Raw genomic sequence first — 21,754 nt, 5'->3', positions numbered from 1 at the left:
TAGGAAAGCAAGAAACAAAACTGAAAATATTTATAAATTTTGTGACTGCATGGAAACTCTACTAAGTATTGGAATTAATAGTAGAGTTATTATTATTAGAATTAAATTAACTTATCTTTCTGGGTGTTATATGTTGATTTTTGCTATTATTCATTAATTATTAGAATTATTAATAAGTTAATTTTATATATCTTTTTTATTTTTGCCACCATATCTATATGGAAATATTTCTACAATAACTTGTTAATAATTATCAAAAGAAAAGCAGGTCAGGGCACCTGGATGGCTCAGTCAGTTGAGTGTCTGACTCTTAATTTTGGCTCAGGTCATGATTTTAGGTTTGTGAGATCAGCATCGGGCTCCATGCTGAGTGGAGTCTGCTTAAGATTCTCTCTCTCTCCCTCTCTGCCCTCCCACCACTTGCTCTCTCTTTCTCTTTCTCTCAAAAACAAAAACCAGGACAGCAAAGAAGAGTGCAGAGAGAATAATATCCCAGGTAAAAGACAGAAGGGGAATTGGGAATGTAAATGTGAACATGCTCTATTTCTGGGAGAAAAAGGCAGAAAGGATTAATCAGACTACCCCCAACCTCCCCCCCCAGAAGTTACCTAGAATGAGTGTAGCAGTAAATGAAGTAGATAGGAATGTAAACATAACTTCTTTTTTATTAAAGATTTTATTTATTTATTCATGAGAAACACAGAGAGAGAGAGGCAGAGACACAGGCAGAGGGAGAAACAGGCTCCATGCAGGGAACCCAACGTGGGACTTGATCCCGGGTCCCTAGGATCATGCCCTGGGCTGAAGGCAGCACTAAACCACTGAGCCACCCAGGCTGCCACATAACTTCTTTACATATATTTTTATAATGATTTTTGAAACATGTAAATGTTTTATATATTCCAATTATAAACTAAAAAAATCTAAATGCAATAGTTAAGTGGTATATTAAGTTGAAAATGCACAAAAAAATACTTAATTTAGCAACTTTACAAAGGGTACTCTGACTGGAAATCCTTAGTGTAGCACATCCTAATGGAAAAAGGGAAAGAAAACTGTAATGAATCTTGAACATGACTTCAGGTAGGTTTTTCAGTCAGTAGTTGCGCTGTTATTCTAATTTTGTTTTTTTTGTTTTGTTTTGTTTTTTGTTTTTTTAAATTTTTTTTAATTTTATTTATTTATGATAGTCATACAGAGAGAAAGAGAGAGGCAGAGACACAGGCAGAGGGAGAAGCAGGCTCCATGCGCCGGGAGCCTGATGTGGGATTCGATCCCGGGTCTCCAGGATCGCGCCCTGGGCCAAAGGCAGGCGCCAAACCGCTGCGCCACCCAGGGATCCCTGTTATTCTAATTTTGAAACTATTCTGTGGAATTTGGGACAGAAGACTTGAATAAATGTACTCACACTGTGGGAAATAGAGTTTCTACCATTCAAGAAAAAGTTACAAAACTGAAATGCAGAAAAGTGAGAATCTTGTCTTTCAGATTTCAATTAGAGTACTTATTAGTATGATTCAGTTATAAAAAATATGTTCCCTAGGATCCCTGGGTGGCGCAGCGGTTTGGCGCCTGCCTTTGGCCCGGGACGCGATCCTGGAGACCCGGAATCGAATCCCACGTCGGGCTCCCTGCATGGAGCCTGCTTCTCCCTCTGCCTGTGTCTCTGCCTCTCTGTCTCTCTCTGTGTGACTATCATGAATAAATAAATAAAATATTTTTTAAAAATATGTTCCCTGTCTCTTTGCACTTAATGGATAGAAAAGCAATGATAATCCAGTAGTAATGAGCCCAGTGACCACTGATATTAATCAATGAAAACCATTCCTTATTAAAAGAAACTAAGGCTTCTTAATGAGCTGGTTAATTCCAAGTTGGGGGAAAGAATAATATGAGACTGGAACATATTTTTGTGCCAGGAAACAGAAGGTCATTAAAGACTCATGCATCCCTGAAAAAGGATGCAGAAGCCACCTGAAATGGGCTTTCAATGGCTAACCATGAATGATAGTTTAATCATAAAAAAAGATTGATTACCATGGGTTATAAAATATTGATTTTTAAAAGAATCAACGAATCTGTAGTGTTTCTCAACAAAAATGGAGAGGAAAAGCTTTTTTTTTTCTTTAACAATGCAAGGCCAATTAATAAATGCAGAAAGAAAGTGATATAAGTAGAACTTCACTTTTTTTATAAGCTCAATTTAATAATTGTTTTGAATAAGAAAAAATGAATAACAAACACTTTGGGTGAAAAATTTCTAGAGTACAATTACACGGTCTCCAAGTATTACTACACGGATTATTTAGTAATGATAAGTGGGAAAATGTACCTTTCTAATGGAAAGATCTGGTAGTCAACTCCAACCACCTGATCAAAATTACCATTAGTATAATGAAAAAACTTGACTTCGCATTTTAATATCATGAATTAAGAAGTGCACAACCCTAGGGGCGCCTGGATGGCATACTTGGTTAAGCAATTGACTCCTGGTTTGGACTCAGGTTATGTTCTCAGGGTCATGAGATGAGCCCCGCATTGGGCTCCATGCTCAGAGTAGAGTCTGCTTGAAGTTCTCTCTTCCTCTCCTGCCTTTCCCATTTGTGTGTGCTCTCACTCTCTCTCAGAAATAAATAAATAAATCTTTTGAAAAATGAAGTACACACACACACAAAACAAAATGAAGTACACAATCCTAATTAAGTATCAGATCAGGTGAAATTGCTTAATGTGACTCTACTCATGGGGCTGCAATTAGATAAATCCTGAATGTAAAATATTACAGGACAAATTGACTTTCACTATTGAAAATATTCTTATTTTGAAAAACAACAAAAAATATGCAAGATATTGTTCTTGATTCCAAGATTAAAACAGCATAGAATAATTTATTTTTTAAAAGGTACACATTTCTGAACATGATGCAATAAAATTGGACATATGTATTATATATCTTGCTGGAAAAGATTTCAAAATAGTCTTCTTTTAAAAAATCAATCATAAAAAAAGTGAAAAATTTATTTACAAAAGAATGTATAGAAGAAAGGAAGTTTATTTTTTTAAAGATTTTATTTATTTATTCATGAGAGACACAGAGAGAGAGGCAGAGACACAGGCAGAGGGAGAAGCTAAGGGAGAAGCAGGCTCCATGCAGGGAGCCCAATTCAGGACTAGATCCCAGGACCCCAGGATCACTCCCTGGGCCGAAGGCAGGCACTCAACTGCTGAGGCACCCAGGCATCCCAGGAAGTCTCAATTAGAAATTGAAATTAGAAAAATATGGAAGACAACTTCATTATGCAAATATATTTATATTATAATATTGATATATCTAAAAGCTTATTAAGAAAGGAAGGCAGGGACCCCTGGGTTGCTCAGTGGTTTAGTGCCTGCCTTTGGCCCAGGGCATGATCCTGGAGTCGTGAGATTGAGTCCCACATCAGGCCTGCATGGAGCCTACTTCTCCCTCTGTCTATCTCTGGCTCTCTCTCTCTCTCTTTCTTTCTCTCTCTGTGTCTCTCATGAATAAATAAATAAAATATTTTTTTAAAAAAAAGAAAGGAAGGCATATGACAAAGTGTTTTAGAGAAAATCCATGATGCATTTATATACATCTAATGTGTATTTGTATATATAAATACATGTAATATGTGTGCTATAGTTAGCTATTTATGGGATGTAAAAACTCACTTTAAAAATTGAATTTAAAAAGTTAACTTCTATCTGTTCACAAGCATTTAAGATGAAAGTATGTTTACTATACTTCCCCTTTGATTTGACTTGGAGAGGCAAAATAGCTTTTGAGCTAAGAGATGTACAATTTGCTTTTAAACCTTATCTCCAACACTTACTAGTTGTTGGCCTTGGACAAGTTACTTCAAGTCTTTGTGTCTCAGTTTCCTCTTCTGTAAATAGGAAAAATAATATTTTTGAAAAATAAAAAGCTTAATCACATCACAGCTCTGCTTAAAATCTTCTACTTATTTCCATCTCACTCAGGAAGTTTAATCACAATTTACAAGGTCATCATAAACTGACTCTTTCTATGTGCTCATACCTCTCTGATCACAGATCAAACTCCTCTCCTCTTTGTTTACTCATTCCCCCATACTGGCCACCTTGGTGCTCCTCATACACAATGAGCCTGCCTGCTTCAGGACTTTTGTACTTACTGTGCCCTTTACCCTGAATCATCCATGTTTATGACCTTTTCCCTCTCTCCCACTCTATTTTATGCTGATTGCATGCATCATGCAATTGTTTGATCCTCCTCCCTCAGCTCAATTTTGTCTTGTCTACAACCTCTGCTATCCCATTGCAAGCACATAACCTTTATACCCAAAACTCTCTACCAAGGTGACTGCAATCACTCCCAGGGCTCCAACTATTATAGCTCTGTGAAGCTTTTCCACCTTTCAATCTTTAGTTATTTTTCCAGGTTGTGGCATTTGAACAGCAATCAATTCTACAATTGCAATTAATTCTACATTTTGAAAGATACTTATGGATTTTTTAAAGTTTTAGATTTAAATTCCAGTTAGTTAATGTGCAACGTGCAGTATAATATTAATTTCAGGTGTATAATATGGTGATTCAACACTTCCATATAATACCTGGTATTCATCACAGCAAGTGCACTCCTTAATCCCCATCACCTATTTTCCTCAATCCCTATGCTATAAATTTTTTCATAGTTGATATATTTTATAATGTCTGTGTCTCCTAGAAAAATATTCTCCACAACACAGAATATAAGGAAATGTTGGCTGAAAGAATGAATACATGAATAAAATTGATTAAAAAATGGAATGTATCTAATACCAAAATGTTTAAAGGAGTGACATATGTATAGACCAAAAGGCAAGAAAGAGTGAACTAACGGGAATTAGATCTCACATAAAAGTAGATGTTTCGGGATCCCTGGGTGGCGCAGCGGTTTGGCGCCTGCCTTTGGCCCAGGGTGCGATCCTGGAGACCCAGGATCGAATCCCACGTCGGGCTCCCGGTGCAAGGAGCCTGCTTCTCCCTCTGCCTGTGTCTCTGCCTCTCTCTATCTCTCTGTGACTATCATAAATAAATAAAAATTAAAAAAAAAAAAAGTAGATGTTTCTAAAAAAAAAGGTAGATGTTTCTCATTAAAATTACTAGAAATAGACAGAAAATAAGAGAAAAGAAGCATAGATAGTATTAAGTTGAAGGTGAAAGTGTGGGCATTTGGAAGTTCATGATGATGAGGATTACTTTTCTTAATAGTTGTGGGTGTTTGAGGGGAAATTCCTCCAAGCATCTCAAAGATGTGGTCTCCTCACTGAGCATCTGGTTTATACCCTACATTCCTCTTCCCTTACATAATCCTCAATCACTTACCTAGGTACAGGCCCCTTGTCAGCTCACCGCCAAAAACACTCCAAGGCTCCTTCCCTTGCTCCAATAAAGAGATCACATCTGGCTTGGGAATGCAAATTCCTACTCATAAGAGAACAAAGGAGACTTTTTATGTTGTAGCTGTTTCAGGACTCAAATCCTATCCTGTGATCAGCAAATAAAAGATGATGTCACTATTGGAAGGGCCACACAAAAAAAGAAAAGGTAGAGCTTTGGCGGTAGGCCCAATGACGCCATGCATTCCCAACTCTACAAAGCTCATTTCTTTAGGAATAGGGAAAAGAAACACATAGGATATATGAAAGAAGTTGAGAAATTCTTCTCAGGGGAAGCAAATATTCAGGAGGGCTGTAGACTTTTTGGAGAAAGGTATACTTACCCACTGAGACCAGGTTGCTATAATTCTCCAACATTACGTATTTGTACAAATTCCTTTGAGTTGAATCCAGGCATTCCCACTCTTCCTCAGAAAAGTCTATAGACACATCCCTGAATATCACAAATCCCTGAAACAAAAACCCTGTGTTATACTTGTATAATGAAAATAAATGACTTCAAGGTAGAAGAGATGAGAAACATAAAAAGAGAAGTAAAGGAGAGTTTTAGAGGAAAGGAGTGAAATGGAACACAAACAGGTTGGGCTCAATACCTGTGATAAGGGTGAAGATTAGAGTTAGTGTTAATCAACGAGCAGGCCTCACACAACCCAATTTCTGCAGATAAAAACTCCTGTACAGATTGAGAGAATTTCAAGATCCATTCTGGTTTTAAAATATACTAAATCCAATTAATAAGAATATCTATTTAAAAACCTAACTGATATATAGTATATTCTCAGTAAAGGGAAGTACTCTCTTGCTTCCCCTTCCCCCCTGAAAAATCAAGTTATAAATAATTGGTAAGCTCTGGGAAAGGTATAAGAGGATAAAATTTTAGAATAACAAGAATATAGGGACACCTGGGTGGCTCAGAGGTTGAGCATCTATCTGCCTTTGGCTCAGGGCATGATCCCAGAGTCCTGGGATCAAGTGCCAAAATTGAGTCCCACATCGGGCTCCCTGCATGGAGCCTGCTTCTCCCTCTGCCTATGTCTCTGCCTCTGTGTGTGTGTCTCTCTATGAATAAATAAATAAAATATTTTTAAAAAAGAATATAAAGATCCTAACATTTTCAACAATCAGAAAGTAGGTCACATGAAAGGTACCAGAAAATAGAAACAGGATGCCCTGCTCAATAGTGCCTTGAAATGAAGAAACAAAATTAAAAATGTAACAAATTTCGCAATACTGAGAATGAACTCTCTACTAGAGTCACTCTTAAGATTTTATTTATTTATTTATTTGAGAGAGAGAGAGAGAGAGAGACAGGGAGAGAACACAAGCAAGGGGGAGGGGCAAAGGGAGAATGAGAAGCAGACTCCCTGCTGAGCAGCGAGCCCAAGGTGGGGCTCAATCCCAGGACCCTAGGATCATGACCTGAGTCAAAGGCAAACTCTTAAGCAACTGAACCAACCAGACACCCCAAGGTCTACCCTTTCAGCAAATTTCAAGTACATAACATAGTATAATTAACTATAATCACCATGATGTACATTAGATACCCAGAGTTTATTCATATATAACCAAAGGCCTCTACCCTCTGACAAACATATCTCTATCTCCTCCAACCCAGTCCTTAGTAACCTCCATATTATTCTGCTTCTGTGAATTGGACTTTTTTTTTAGATCTCACACATAAGTGAGATCGTTACAGTATTTGCTTTTCTCTATGTCTTCTAGATACATCAATGTTTTTGCAAATGGCAGGATTTCCTTCCTTCTCATGGGTGAATAATATTGCACTATATATGTCCCTGTCTATCTATCTATAAAGATAGCTCACGTCTATTTTATCCATTCATCCATCAGTGGACACTTAGATTGTTTCCATATCTTGGCTATTGGCAATAATGCTGCAATAAAAATGAACATGGTAGTGCAGATATCTCTTCATGATACTGATTTTGATTTCTTAGGATATATACTCAGAGGTAGGACTGCTGAGTCACATAGTAATTCAATTTTTAATTTCTTGAGAAATCTCCATACTGTATCCCACAGTGGCTGTGCCACTTTATATTTCAACCAACAGTCTACAAAAGTTTCTTTTTCTCCACTTCCTCACCAATGATTAGCTATTGTCTTTTTGGTAAAAGCCATCTTAACAGGTACGAGGTGATGTCTCCTTGCAGTCTTCAGCTTTCTCTAGTGATTAGTGATGTTAAGCACTTTTTATACCAGCTGGCCATTAATATATCTTTTTTGGAAAAATGTCTATTCAGGTCCTTTCCCCATTTATAAATCAGGGTATTTGTGTGTGTGTGTGTGTGTGTGTGTGTGTGTGTGTGTGTGTGTGTTTGCTATTGAGTTATATAAATCCTTATAATTTTAGATATTTACGGTTTTGGATATATGGTTTACAAATATTTTCTCTCATTCCATGCATTGATTTTTCATTTTGTTTACTGTTTCCATTGCTAGGCAGAAACTTTTTTGTTTGATGTAGTCCTACCTGTTTATTTTTGCTTTTGTTGCCTATTCTCTTCATGTCATATCCAAATTCACTGCCCAGACGAATGTCAAAAAGCTGTCTCCCTATGTTTTCTTCTAATAGTTTTATGGTTTCCGGTCTTACATTTTCTTCACTTCTTCATTCTTTTTTTCTCTCCTTCACTTTTTCCTGACTGGATAATGTCAAATGACTTGTCTATGACTTCACAGATTCATTCTTCTGCTGGGTTAAGTCTGCTGTTCATGCATCCTATTGCATTTTTTCATTTCATTCACTGTATTTTTCAGCTCCATATTTTGTGTTTCTTTTTCATGATTTCTATCTCCTTGTTAAACTTTGTTAGTATATTGGTTTTCTGATGTTACTGAATTATCTTACTGTATTTTCTTCTCACCGAGCCTCCTAAAACAATGATTATTGAATTTTTTATTGGGTAAATTGCATATCTTTATTTCTTTAGGGTCAATCACTGTGAAATTATCATGTTCCCCTGGTAGTGCCATGTTTCCTTGATTTTTTGGTGTTCCTTCAAGTTTTACATTGTGTGTTCACATTTGGAGAAGCAGATTCTTCCTCTAGTCTTTGCTGACTTGCTTCAAGAGAGAAATACTTTCTTTCAGCCTTTTCTGTGGACCTGTATTCTAAGGTAGTAAAGGATGTGTTATATCAATGCCAGGGTGTAAAAGAGCAAAAAGTTACACAAGAAATCAAGAAAGAGGGAAAAAAAAGCTTTACCATAGTGGCAAGAGAAGATTCCCATATAAATATAAAATGCAAAGTGTAGGACAACAGGTGCTAAGTAAGCATAAAGAAAAATCTGTCCACATGGGATCAGTAGGCAGATGGAAGACTATGAGACACTCCCCAGCTAACAATGTTCTACCCTGTGAAAACTGCATTTTGCATTAATGAAAATTAACATTGCTTCTAAGCTTTTGCTATAATTATACAAGCAATGTTTCCATGAATAATATCATTGTGTGTTTGTCTGACATCACCAGGATAAAATCCTAGAATTGGAAGTGCTGGCCAACACTACATGGATTTTAAAGTTGGAAAGAAATGTCCAACTGACCTCTATTGAGGCAATACCTACCAATTCATTCTACCCACCAGGATGGTGTGAGAATATTCTTCCTCACACTATGGCTGGCATAATTAATACCAAATTTCTTTATCTTTGTCAATGTAAGAAGTAAAACGGGAAGTTCTCATTTATATTTCAAATATTTATTTTTATAATATATAAGGTTGAGTACTTCTGTCTAGTTATTACTGCAGTTCCTATACTATGAATTTTTTTTATATTCTGGCTAGATCTTAATGAGGTTTTTGTGCTTTTCTCTTATTGAGATTAGTAGTAAGTTATAATTTGCTACAAATGTACCATAGTTTTGTCACTTGTAGGATAGGCAAAAAGTCATACTTGTCAATCTGACAAGGGACTCCTGGGTTCTCATTATTAAAAAATATGACATTCTGTTCAATCTGACATGGAATGTTCACCAAGATAGACCACATTCTGGAGCATAAAATATACCCTAACACTTAAAAGAATAGAAATCATATAATATCTACTCTCAAATAATAATAGTATTAAGCTAGAAATCAACAGAAAGATAATTAAAAAATTCCAAAATATAAGAAGATTGAACAACAGATTTCTAATAGATAGGTCAAAGAAGAACTTTCAAGAGAAATTTAAAAACATTTTAACTAAGTGAGAATGAAAACACAGACTATAAAAATTTATGGGATGAAGCAAAAGCAGTGCTCAGAGGGAAATTTATAGCAATTATGTATATATTAGAAAAGGAGAAAGACCTGAAACCAAATATCTAAGTTCCACCTTAAGAAACTAGAAAAAGAAAAAATCCAAAGGAAGCAGAAAAAATAAATAATAAGAGAGCAAAAATCAATGAAGTTGAAAACAGGAAATCAATACAGAAAACTAAATGATATTTTTAAAACATCAATAAAACAAATAAGCCTTTAGTTAGGCTAACTAAGAAAAATACAGAAGACATGAATTACTAGTATAAGAAATGAAAGAGGGGACAGCATTACATTGTATAGATATTAAAAGTTAATTAAAAATACCATAAACATGCCCATACATTTGATAACTTAAATGAAATGGAATTATTCTTTGAAAGATATAATATCCCAAAACTCATACAAGATGAAGAAGACTGGATAGCCCTGGTGGCGCGGCGCTTTAGCGCCGCCTACATCCCGGGGTATGAACCTGGAGACCGGGATCGAGTCCCGTGTCGGGCTCCGTGCGTGGAGCCTGCTTCTCTCTCTGTCTGTGTCTCTGCCCTTCTCTGTGTGTGTGTGTGTCTCTATGAATAAATGAATAAAATCTTAAAAAAAAAGATGAAGAAGACTATCTGAATAGGTGTAGACGTATAAATGAAACTGAGTCAATAATTCATAACCTTCCAAAACAGAAAGCACCAGGCCTAGATGGATTCACCGGTTAATTCTATCACACAATTGAGGAAGAAATTGTGTCAATTCTCTACAATGTCTTTCAGAAAATAAAAGCAGAAGTATTACTTCCTAAATCATTCTGAGGTCAATATTACCCTAACCCCAAAACCAGATAAAACATTACAAAAAAAGAAAGCTGCAGACCAGTATCTTTCATGAACAGGAATGTAAAAATCCTCACAAAACAATAGCAATTGAATCCAAGAATATATAAAAATAATTATTCACACCATGACAAAATGGGATTTATCCCAAATACAAAAGGTGGGCTCAACCTTTGAAAATAAATTAATGTGATCCACCACATGAACAGACGAAAAAATAAAAATCACATGATCAATATATGCAGTAAAAGCATTCAACAAAATCTAACACTCATTTGTGATAAAACACTCACAGACAGGGGAAGATGGCAGCACAGTAGGAGGATCCTAGGCTCAATTTGTCCCATGAACACAAGTAGATAACTATCAGATCATTCTAACTACCCCAGAAATCAACCTGAAGACTGACAGGACAAACTACACAACTAAAGGGAGAAAAGAGGCCACCTTGAAGAAGGTAGGAAATGTGGGGACATGCTTCATGGGAGAAATAGATCACTGGTTCTGCAGAGGGGAGGGAGCCATGGCCATAGATAAGGGTGAGAGAGGAACACATAAGGGAACACACAAGGAGAAAGTTTCCCCAAAACCGTTAGCTTAGAAAATAAGAGGGCTGAACTACTGGAGTTCTTGCAATCAATGGGGCATAAAGCCTGGAGTTTTAAAAGTCAGCAGCCTTGGCTGGGATAGAGCCTGGAGGGCACTGTGCTGCTCCTAGAGAGAAGGCAGACAAACAATCCAGGGATAGACAGCATGGAAACAGCGATTTGAGGAACACCTGGGGCACAGAGTTAGGAGATTATTTACTCTTCTCAGAGTGTATCAATGAGAGTGTTCACAGAGACACCTCTCTGTAAACAAATGGCCAGTACCATTTACCTCCCTGTCCCCTCAGTATAAACATAGAGCCACCTGCAGGAAGCGGTGCAGCTCCACCACTGGCTGCCTAACTTGAAAATACCAAGACTTACCCCCCTCTGCTCTGAAGGGACTGCCCTTCTCAGTCATTCCTGCCTCAGTTCCAGTGTGGCAGGACCTTTCCTCAGAAGACCAGCATAAACCCCTGACCACACCATGTCTCCCAAACAGAATTCTGCAGGACATCAGTTCTGGTGGAGGTGAGTCAGGTTGGATTTCACAAGCACACCAGAACACATCTAATTAAAACTCATTCAGGCCAAGAGCCAAATGGCTCACAGCACAGCATGCAAGGAGAGCCTCTGCAGACGTCTGGGCTGAAGGACAGAGCAATCAAAACATAATAACAAAGCATACGAAGCACACATCAGAGACCTCCCTGAAGCACCAGGCCTTAAGTACTACATGACCTTTTTCAGAAAGTCATTACTTTCAGGATCAGGAAACATAACTGGCTTTCTTTTTTCTTTTAGATTTTATTTATTTATTCATGAAAGACACACAGTGAGGCTTTCTAACACACACAAGAAGGCAGAGACCTAGACAAAAAGCAAAGATGGAGGAATTTATCCCAAATAAAAGAACAAGATGAAGCCAGGGCAAGAGATGTATATGAAACAGATATAAATAATATACCTGATATAGAATTTAAAGCAACAATCATAAGGATATTACTAGGCATGAGAAAAGAAGACATTGATGAGACCCTTACCACAGAGATAAAGGGTTAAAAAGGAATGAAAAAGAAAGACTGAGAGAAAGAAAAAGAGAGAAGGAAGGAAGGAAGGAAGGAAGGGTGAACTTCCCAAAACTGAATCAGAAATAAGTAGAAAATCTGAATAGACTGATTACCAGAAAATAAATTGAATTAGTAATCAAAAGTCTCCCAACAAACAGAAGTCCAGGGCCAGAAAGTTTCACAGATGAACTCTATCAAACATTTTAAAAAGAATTAATACCTATTTTTCTCAAACTATTCCAAATAACGGAAAAGGAAGGAAAGCTTCCAAATTCATTCTATGAGATCAGCATTACCCTGATACCAAAACCAGATAAAGATACCACTAAAAAAGAGAACTACAGACCAATATCCCTGATGAACATACACAAAAATCTGGTGTGTGTGTAAATTGATTCAACTACTTTGGAAAACAATATGGAGGTTCCTCAAAAAATTAAATATAGATTTACTATATGATCCAGCAATTCCACTTCTAGGTATATAGCCAAAGGAAAAGAAAACAGAATTTTGACTGCATATATACAATCCCATGTTTATCAGATCATTATTTGCAATAGCCAAGATACGGAACCAACTTGAATACCCCTCAATGGATAACCAGATAGAAAAGATGTGGTTCATATACACAAAGGAATATTATTCAGTCATGAGAAAGGAGGATATCCTTCTATTCTAAGCGAGATAAGTCAAAGACAAGTACTGTATATTATCACTTATATATGGAATCTAAAAAAACTAAATGTGTAAAAAACAGAGTAAAATGGGTACAAGGGGATGGTGGACGTGGATATGAACAATGATACTAAAGGGCACAAACTTGCAGTCAGTAGTAAATAAGCCATAGAACCCAATGCATGATATAATGAATATAGATAATATTGTACTATAATTATATAATGTGAAAAATACTGCTATATTAGCCATATTATAATATATAAATGTATGAAAATAATACACTGTACACCTTAACCCTAGGCAATGTTACAGGTCAAATTTATTCAGTACAAAAAGATCAATAGAACAAAATAGTCCAGAAACAATTGTATATAATCACTGATCTTTGAGAAAGTAGCAAAGGCAATATAATGGACCAAAGAGAGACTTTTCAATAAATGGTGCTGGGAAAACTGCACATCCACATGCAAAAATGAATCTAAACAGAGCATCTTGCACAAAAATTACTAAAACATGGGCAATAGATTTATATGTAAAATACAAAACTATAAAACTCCTATAAGTTAATATAGTAGAAAATCTAGAAGACTCTGGGTTTGGTGATGACTTTCCAGCAACACCAAAGGCGTGATTTATGAAAGAAATAATTGATAAACTGGACTTCATTAAAATTAAAAACTCTTATTATCTGAAAGACAATCTCAAGAGAATTAGAACAAAGCCACAGAATGGGAGAAGACATTTGTAAAAGACACTTCTGATAAAAGACTATTATCCAGACTATTTTTTAAAATACTTTAAACTCAATAGGAAAATAAACAACCACATTTTTAAAATGGGCCAAAGGATGCCTGGGTGGCTCAGTGGTTGAGCATCTGCCTTCAACTCAGGCATGATCCCAGTGTTCTGGGATCAAGTCCTGCATTGGGCTTCCCATGCTTCTCCCTCTGCCTATGTCTCTGCCACTCTCTGTGCCTCTCATGAATAAATAAATAAATAAAATATTTTTAAAAATTTTAATGGGACAAACCTGAATAAAAATCTCATTAGAGAAGATATGCAGATAGAAAATAAGCCCATAAAATAATGCTCTACATCATAAGTCAACAGGGAAATGCAAATTAAAATAACAACAAGATACCAGTACACACTTATTAGAATTGCCAAAATCTTAAACACTGACAACACCAAATGCTGATGAGGATGGAAAGTAACAGAAACTTTCATTCATTACTAGTGGAAATGCAAAATGGTTCAGATACTTTGGTGGTTTCTTATAAAACTAAACATATTTTTAACATATGATGAATTTGGGCTTCTAGGTATTTACCCAAAAGAAGTAAAAATTTATGACTACACAAAAACCTGCAAATGGATGTCCCTCAATAGATAAATGGATAAAGTGATATATATATATATATATATATATATACATATATATATATATGTATATATATATATATGAGATATACCTGCAAATGGATGTCCATCAATAGATGAATGGATAAAGTGTGGTGTATATATACTTTGTATATATACTTATATATATATAAGTGTGATACACACACACACACACAATGGAATATTACTCAGCCACCAAAAAGAATGAAATCTTGCATTTGCAATGACATGGATGGAAGTAGAGGATATTATGCTAAATGAAATAAATCAGTCAGAGAAAGACAAATACCATGTGATTTCATTCATATGTGGAATTTAAAAGACAAAACTGATGAACATAGGGGAAGGGAAGGGAAGGAAAAATAAAATAAAATGAAAACACAGAGAGACAAACCATAAGAGACTCTTAGGTATAGGAAACAAACAGGGCTGCTGGAAGGGAGATGGGTGGAGGGATGGAGTAATTGGGTGATGGGGATTAAGGAAGGCACTTGATGTAATGAGCACTGGGTGTTATTTGCAACTGATGAATCACTGAATTCTACCTCTGAAACTATTTTTTTTTTAAAGAAAGCATATGGAAACATAAATCTAACTGGTAAAGACAAAGACAAAATATTGCAATACTGTAATTGTGCCATATATATTTTAACACCAATAAAAAGTTTAAGATGTAAGTATTAAGAATAACCATAACCAGAAAAATCTGCTAATTAAAATACAATATAAAAAAATTGAAAAACAATTACATAATGTGTGTATGTGGAGGGAAATAAAGTGTATAGCTTATGTATGCAATTGAAATTAAATTGATAGCTTAAAATAGCTGTCATAACTATAAATTATTTTATTCAAGCCTCATGGTAACTACAAATGAAAAACTTAGATAAACAAAACAAAGGAAAAGAATCACAACATATCAGTACAAAAAGTCATCAAACTATAATGAAGAAAACAAAAAAAGGAAGAGAGGAACAAGAGAACTACAAAACTGATAAAATACTAACAAAATTAAAATAAGTTCCTACTTATTAATAGTTAATTTAAATGTAAATGGACTAAACTCCCCAGTCAAAAGACATAGAGTGGCTGAAAAAACAGACTGAAAAAAAAAACCCAAAACCATAAACAAGACCCAAACAAATGCTGTCTGTAAAATACTTCAGAATTAAGGACACATTGGCTGAAAATGTGAGGCAGAGAAGATGTTTTATGCACATGGAACAAAAGAAAGCAGGGGTGGCTTTACTTTTATAAAAAAAAAAAAACTCTAAGTCACAAATCTTCACAAAAGTCAAAGTGTCATATTATGATAAAAGGAACAATTCAACAAGAATACATAACAATTATAAATATACATGCACCTAATAACAAAGCACCTAAATGTATAAAGCCAACATTGACAGATCTAAAAGGAAAACAGCAATACAATAATCATAGGAAGCTTCAAAATCCCACTGTCACTAGCGAATAGATCATCCAAACAGAAAACCAATAAGAAATGTAGAACTAAACAACAAAATAGACTAAATGAATCTAACACTCATATATAGAGTATTCCACTCAAGTAATCAGCAGATTACTACTCATTCTTCTTAAGCATATATGCAACATTATTCAGTACATCACATGCAGTCATAAAACAAGTCTTAATAAATTTAAGAAGATTGGAAATTATTCCAAGTATCTTTCCATATCACAACAGAATAAAACCATTTATCAATAATGGAAATAAAATGGGAAAATTTATAAATACATAGAAATTACAGATCCAACGCAATCTCTATCAAAATACCAATGGCATTTCTTTTTACAGAAATAGGAAAAAAATTAAAATTCATTTAGAATCACAAAAAAAAAAAACACTGAACAGTGAAAGCATTTTTAAGCAAGAACAACAAAGCAGGAGATATTAAGTGCCCTGATTTTATAACATGTTACAAAGTTACAGTAATCAAAACAGTATGGTATCAGCACAAGAACATGTGCATAAACCAATGGGATAGAATAGCCCAGACATAAACCTCACATATATGGCCAAGTAATCTCTGAGAAGGGCACCAATACAACATGGGGAAAGGATAGGCCCTTCAATAAGTGGTGTTGGAAAAATTGGTTATCGACACACACAAAAAAATGAAATTGGACCTTTGTTTCACACCATAAACAAAAAAATTAACTGAAAAAGGATTAAGTATTTAAACATAAACCAGATGGACTTAACAGACATACACAAAACATTCCCTTCAAAAGAAACAGACTTCACATTCTTCTCAAGCACAAACGAAACATTCTCAGGATCATATTGTAGGCTACAATACAACCCTTAATAAATTTCAGAAGACTGAAATCATATCAAGCATCTTTTCTGACCACAATGATACAAAACTAGAAATCAATTATAAGAAGAAAACTGGAAAATTCACAAATACAATCAAATGGGATTTACTCCATGGATGCAAGAATAGCTTAAACACCCACAAATTAATGAGAAACCCACATTAGCAAAATAAAGGATAAAAATCACATAATCATCCCAACAGGTACAGAAAAAACATTTGACAAAATTCAACATCCATTTATGATAAAAATTCTTAATGAAGGAGGTATAGTGAAGAAATACCTCAACATAATAAAGGCCACACATGTAGACATAAAATATAATTTCTCCCTATCAAGGTATTTGACTTTTAGTATAGCTTTTAAATTTTTAAATTTAATTCCAGCTTTATTAATATAATTGACTATAATTCTGCTTAAGGTGTACATGTTGATATGATATGCATGTTGCAAAATGATTAGCATCATAGTGTTAGCTAATACCTCCATCATGTAATATAATTACCATTTCTTTTTTGCAGTTATTGAGACATTTACTATCACTCAGCATCTTTCAAGTATTTAATACAGTATTTAGTCACCATGCTGTACGTTAGATCCCAAAAGCTTATTCATCTTATAAGTAAAATGTGATTAGAATTGGCCAGCATCTCCCCATATCCCCCACCATCCTGTGGTAACAACCACTATACTGTTTCTATGAGTTCACCTATTTCAGATTCGACATACAAGTGATATCCTATAATATTTTTCTTTCTCTGGCTTATTTCACTTAGCATAATCCCGTCAGAGTTGATATAAGCTGTCACAAGTAGCAAGATTTCCTTTTTGAACACATTCATATATATAACTTCTCCTTTACCCATTCATCCATTGACCAATTTAGGTTGTTTCCATATCTTGGCTATTATAAATAATGCTGCAAGAATATGGAAGTGTACATACGTGGAATTTAAGAAACAAAACAGATGAACATAGGAGAAAGGAAGAGAGAGAGAGGAAAATGATGCTGTTAAGTATAGAGAACAAATTGAGGTATGCTAGAGGGGAGGTGGGTGGGTGGGGTGATGGGCTATATGGGTGATGGATATTAAAGAGGGCATTTATTGTGATGAACACTGGATGTTTACATGTAAGTGACGAATCACCAAATTCTACTCCTGAAACTAATATTACACTATACGTTAAATAACTTAGGATTTAAACAAAAACTTGAAACAAAAAATAAATATAACATTAAAAAATGAAATATAGCATTTAAAAAAAGAATGCAGAAGTATATATTTCATTGATATCTGTTTTTATTTCCTTTGGATATATACCCAGAAGTGGGATTGCTGGATTATATAAAGTTTTATTTTTAATTTTTAAAGGAACTTCCATACTGTTTTTTTCATAGTAGTTGTACAAATCTACATTTCCACAACAGTGCACAGGATTTAATTTTCTCTACATCCTCAACCACACTTGCTAACTCTGGACTTCTTGATAATAGCCATCCTAACAGGTGTGAGGGAATATCTCATTGTGGCTTTGATTTGTATTTCCCTGATGATTAGTGATATTGAATTGAATACCTTTTCATATACCTATTACCTATTGCATGTATTCTTTGGAAAAGTGTGTCTTCAATTTTGCCCAATTTTTAAGTTAGATTAATTGTTTTTTGGTTTTTGTGGGGTTTTTTTGTTTATTGTTTTTTGTTTTTGGGGGTTTTTTTGGCTACTGAGTTGTATGAGTTTATGTATTTGAATATTAAACCATTTTGAAATATGATTTGTAAATACTTTTTTTTCCCCATTCCATAGGTTGCTTTTTCATTTTGTTGATGGTTTCTTTTGCTGTGCAGGAAAATTTTACTTATTTAGTACCACATATTTATTTTTGCTTTTGTTGTTTGTGCTTTTGGTGTCATACACAAGTAATCATTGCCAAGACCAATGTCAAAGAGGTTTTTCTTATATTTTATTCATATGTTAGGGTTTTTGTTCTTATGTTTAAATCTCTAATCCATTTCGAGATAATTTTTGTGAGTAGTACAAATATGGGTCCAATTCATTTTTTTCCATGTGAATATCCAGTTTTCCCAACACCATCTAATGAAGAAACTATCTTTTCCCCACTGAATACTCTAGGCTCCTCTGTTAAATATTGGCTGGCTGTATATGTAAGGGTTTACTTCTGGATTCTCAATTCTGTTTCATTGGACTATATGTCCATTTTTATGCCAGTACCAACCAGTTTTAGTTACTATAGCTTTATAGTGTAGTTTGAAATTAGGCAGTGTGATGCCATCATCATTGTTCTGCTTACTCAGGAGTACCTGGGCTATTCATGGTCTTTTATGGCTCCATATAAATTTTAGGATTATTTTTATATTTCTGTGCAAAATGCCAGTTGATTTTTGACAGAGATGACATTGAACCCATAGATGGCTTTGGGTAGGTCATTTTAACAATAATAATTCTTCTGATCCATGAACATGAGATGTCTCTTATTTGTGTCTTCTTCAATTACTTGAATCAAAGTCTTATAGTTTTTACCACACAGATCTTTCACCTCATTGGTTACGTTTATTTCTACATATTTTATTATTTCTGTTTTCTATATACCTATTGTTTCTATATACCTATTGTTCTATGTACCTATACGCTATTGCGAATACTATTTTTTAAAATTTCTTTTTCAGGTATTTTGTTGCTAGTGTATAGAAACACAACTCATTTCTGCATGTTGATTTTGTATCCTACTTTATTATTTTTATTAGCTCTTAACAGTTTCAAGGTGGAGTCCTTAGGATTTTCTATATATAAGATCATATCATCTAAACAGAGAAAATTCTATTCTTCTCTTCCAATCTGGATGCCTTATACTTATTTTCTCATATCTTTGCCCTGGCTAGAAATTCCACTACTATGTTGAATCAGAGTGGTGAGAGTGGACATCCTGGTGCTATTCCCAAACTGGAAGGAAAGCTTTCCCCCTTTCACTGTCAAGTTTGCCATATTTGGCTTTTGCCATATTTGGCTTTTATTGTTTGAGGACATTCCTTCTATATCCAAATTTGTTGAGTTCTTTTACCATGAAAAGATGCTGTATTTTGTCGATGCTTTTCTGCACCTGTTGAGATGATCATACGATTTTTATTTTTCATTCTATTAATGTGGTATACCACAATTATTGATTTCTATGTGTGAAACTATCCTTGTATCTCAGGGATAAATCCCACTTGATCATGGTGTATGATTCTTTTAATGCCCTACTGAATTCAATGCTAATATTGAGAATTTTTGCATTTATATTCATCAAGATTATTGCTTTGTAATGTTTTCTTTTAGTGTCCTTGTCTAGTTTTAGCATCAAAGTTAGGTTAACCTTGGGAGTGTTCCTTTCTTTTCAATTTTTGAAAATTTGAGAAGAATTAGCATTAATTCTTTAAATGTTTGATAAAAATCAACAGTAAAGCCATCTGGTGCTTGGTTTTTCTTCTTTGGAAATTTTCGGTTACTGATTGAATCACCTTACAAGTATTGTAATTGGTCTGTCTAGATTTTTTATTCCTTCAAAATTCAGTCTTGATAGGTCATATGTTTCTGGAAATTTATCCACTTCTAGATTGTCCAATTTGTTAGCATACAAGTGTTCATAGCAGTCTCTTTTGATCCTTTGTATTGCTGTGGTATCAGTTGGAATGGATGATTCAGTCAGTTAAGTGTCTGCCTTTGGCTTAGGTCATGATCCTAGGGTCCTGGGATCGAGCCCTGCATTGGGCTCCCTGTTCAGCAGGGAGTCTGCTTCTCCCTCTCCCTCTGTGTGTGCTCTCTCTTTCTCTGTCTCTAATAAGTTTAATAACAAATAAGTCTCTAAAAAAAAGTTTAAAAATTTAAAAAGCAGTTCTTGGAAGTTTATAGCAATAAATGCATATATAAGGAAAAATGAAAGATTTATAATAACATTAAATGTCAAGGAACTAGAAAAAGAACAGACTAAGGCCAAAGTTAGCAGAAGGAAATAACAAAGAACAGAGCTGAAATAGAGATTAGTAAAGAATAGAAAAGATTAGCAAAGCCAAAATCTGTTTTTGAAAGATAAAATTGACAAAGCTTTATCTAGAATAAGAAAAAAAGCAAAAGGATCCAAATAAAATCAGAAATGAAAGAGGAAACATTCCAATTCCCCTTACTTTATCTTCTGTGAATCTGATAAATATTTGCTTTGTGGTTACTGTGAAACAACAACAAAAATATAAAACATCTTACAGGGGTACCTAGGTGGCTCTGTCCGTTAAGCAGCTGGCTCTTGATTTCAGCTCAGGTCATAATCTCGGGGTCCTGGGATTGAGCCCTGTGTCAGGCTCCACACTGAGAAGTCTGCTTGAGCATTCTTTCTCTCCCTCTCCTTTTGCTCCTCCTCCCTGCTCTCTTTCTAAAGTAAATAAATCTTTAAAAAATTTTATAAAATAATCCATTTTAAGCTGATAGATAGCAACTTTAATCACACACAAAAATTCTACTCTTTTACTGCCCCCTTTTGTGTTTTTAATTTTACTATTTTTTAAAATTCTCTTTATAAAAAAAATAAATTCTCTTTATATTCTGAATTGATTAACAAATTATTTTTTATAGTCTTGTTTATTTTATGGTGTCCCATACATCTTGTAGGCTTTCTTCATTCTCTTTCATCCTTTTTTGTTGTTGTTTTTGTTGTTCTCCTTTGACAAGAGTATTTCACAGCCCTTATCTTGTATCTCTCTGGTTTTATATTTGCTTGGTTTATTCTTCTGTTGATGTTCTCTATTGCATTTCTCATTTTGTTAATTCTTCAGCTCCAGATTTGTTTGGTTTGTTATGATTTCTCTGTTGAATTTCTCATTTTACTCATGTGTTGTTATCCTGGCTTATTAAGTTCTATGTTTTGTTGTAGCTCATTGAGTTTCTTTAAAACAGCTAATTTGAATTGTCAGGCAAATCACAGAATTCGGTGTCTTTGAGTTCAGTTATTAGAGGACTATTTAGATCTTGTGATGCCATGTTTCATTGATTCCTCGTGTTTCTTGGAGTTTTGCATTGCTGGTTTCTCATTTGAAGTAGTCATCTCCTCCAAACATTTCTAGTTGCCTTCAGGTCAGATACTTTTTAATCAG

General features: G+C 34.7%; 1 protein-coding gene across 2 annotated transcripts in view; it reads right to left on the bottom strand.

The window, feature by feature from the left end:
- Positions 1-21,754, bottom strand: part of LOC112928556 (uncharacterized) — a 48,029-nt gene that overhangs the window by 4,589 nt on the left and 21,686 nt on the right. Inside the window, exons 3-5 of one of the 2 annotated variants that reach the window (XM_072751892.1) lie at positions 5,765-5,891; positions 5,368-5,466; positions 3,852-3,905 (exon numbers count right to left, since the gene is read on the bottom strand). In XM_072751892.1, coding sequence (XP_072607993.1) covers positions 3,852-3,905; positions 5,368-5,466; positions 5,765-5,891 — 280 coding nt within the window. The remainder of the gene's footprint in view (positions 1-3,851; positions 3,906-5,367; positions 5,467-5,764; positions 5,892-21,754) is intronic. The other variant, XM_072751945.1, reaches the window with a different exon arrangement.

This window comes from Vulpes vulpes, chromosome 1 (genome assembly GCF_048418805.1).
Source record: "Vulpes vulpes isolate BD-2025 chromosome 1, VulVul3, whole genome shotgun sequence".
Taxonomy (NCBI): domain Eukaryota; kingdom Metazoa; phylum Chordata; class Mammalia; order Carnivora; family Canidae; genus Vulpes; species Vulpes vulpes.
Note: the sequence above shows the minus strand (reverse complement) of the source record. Positions and strands in the feature narration are given on the sequence as shown.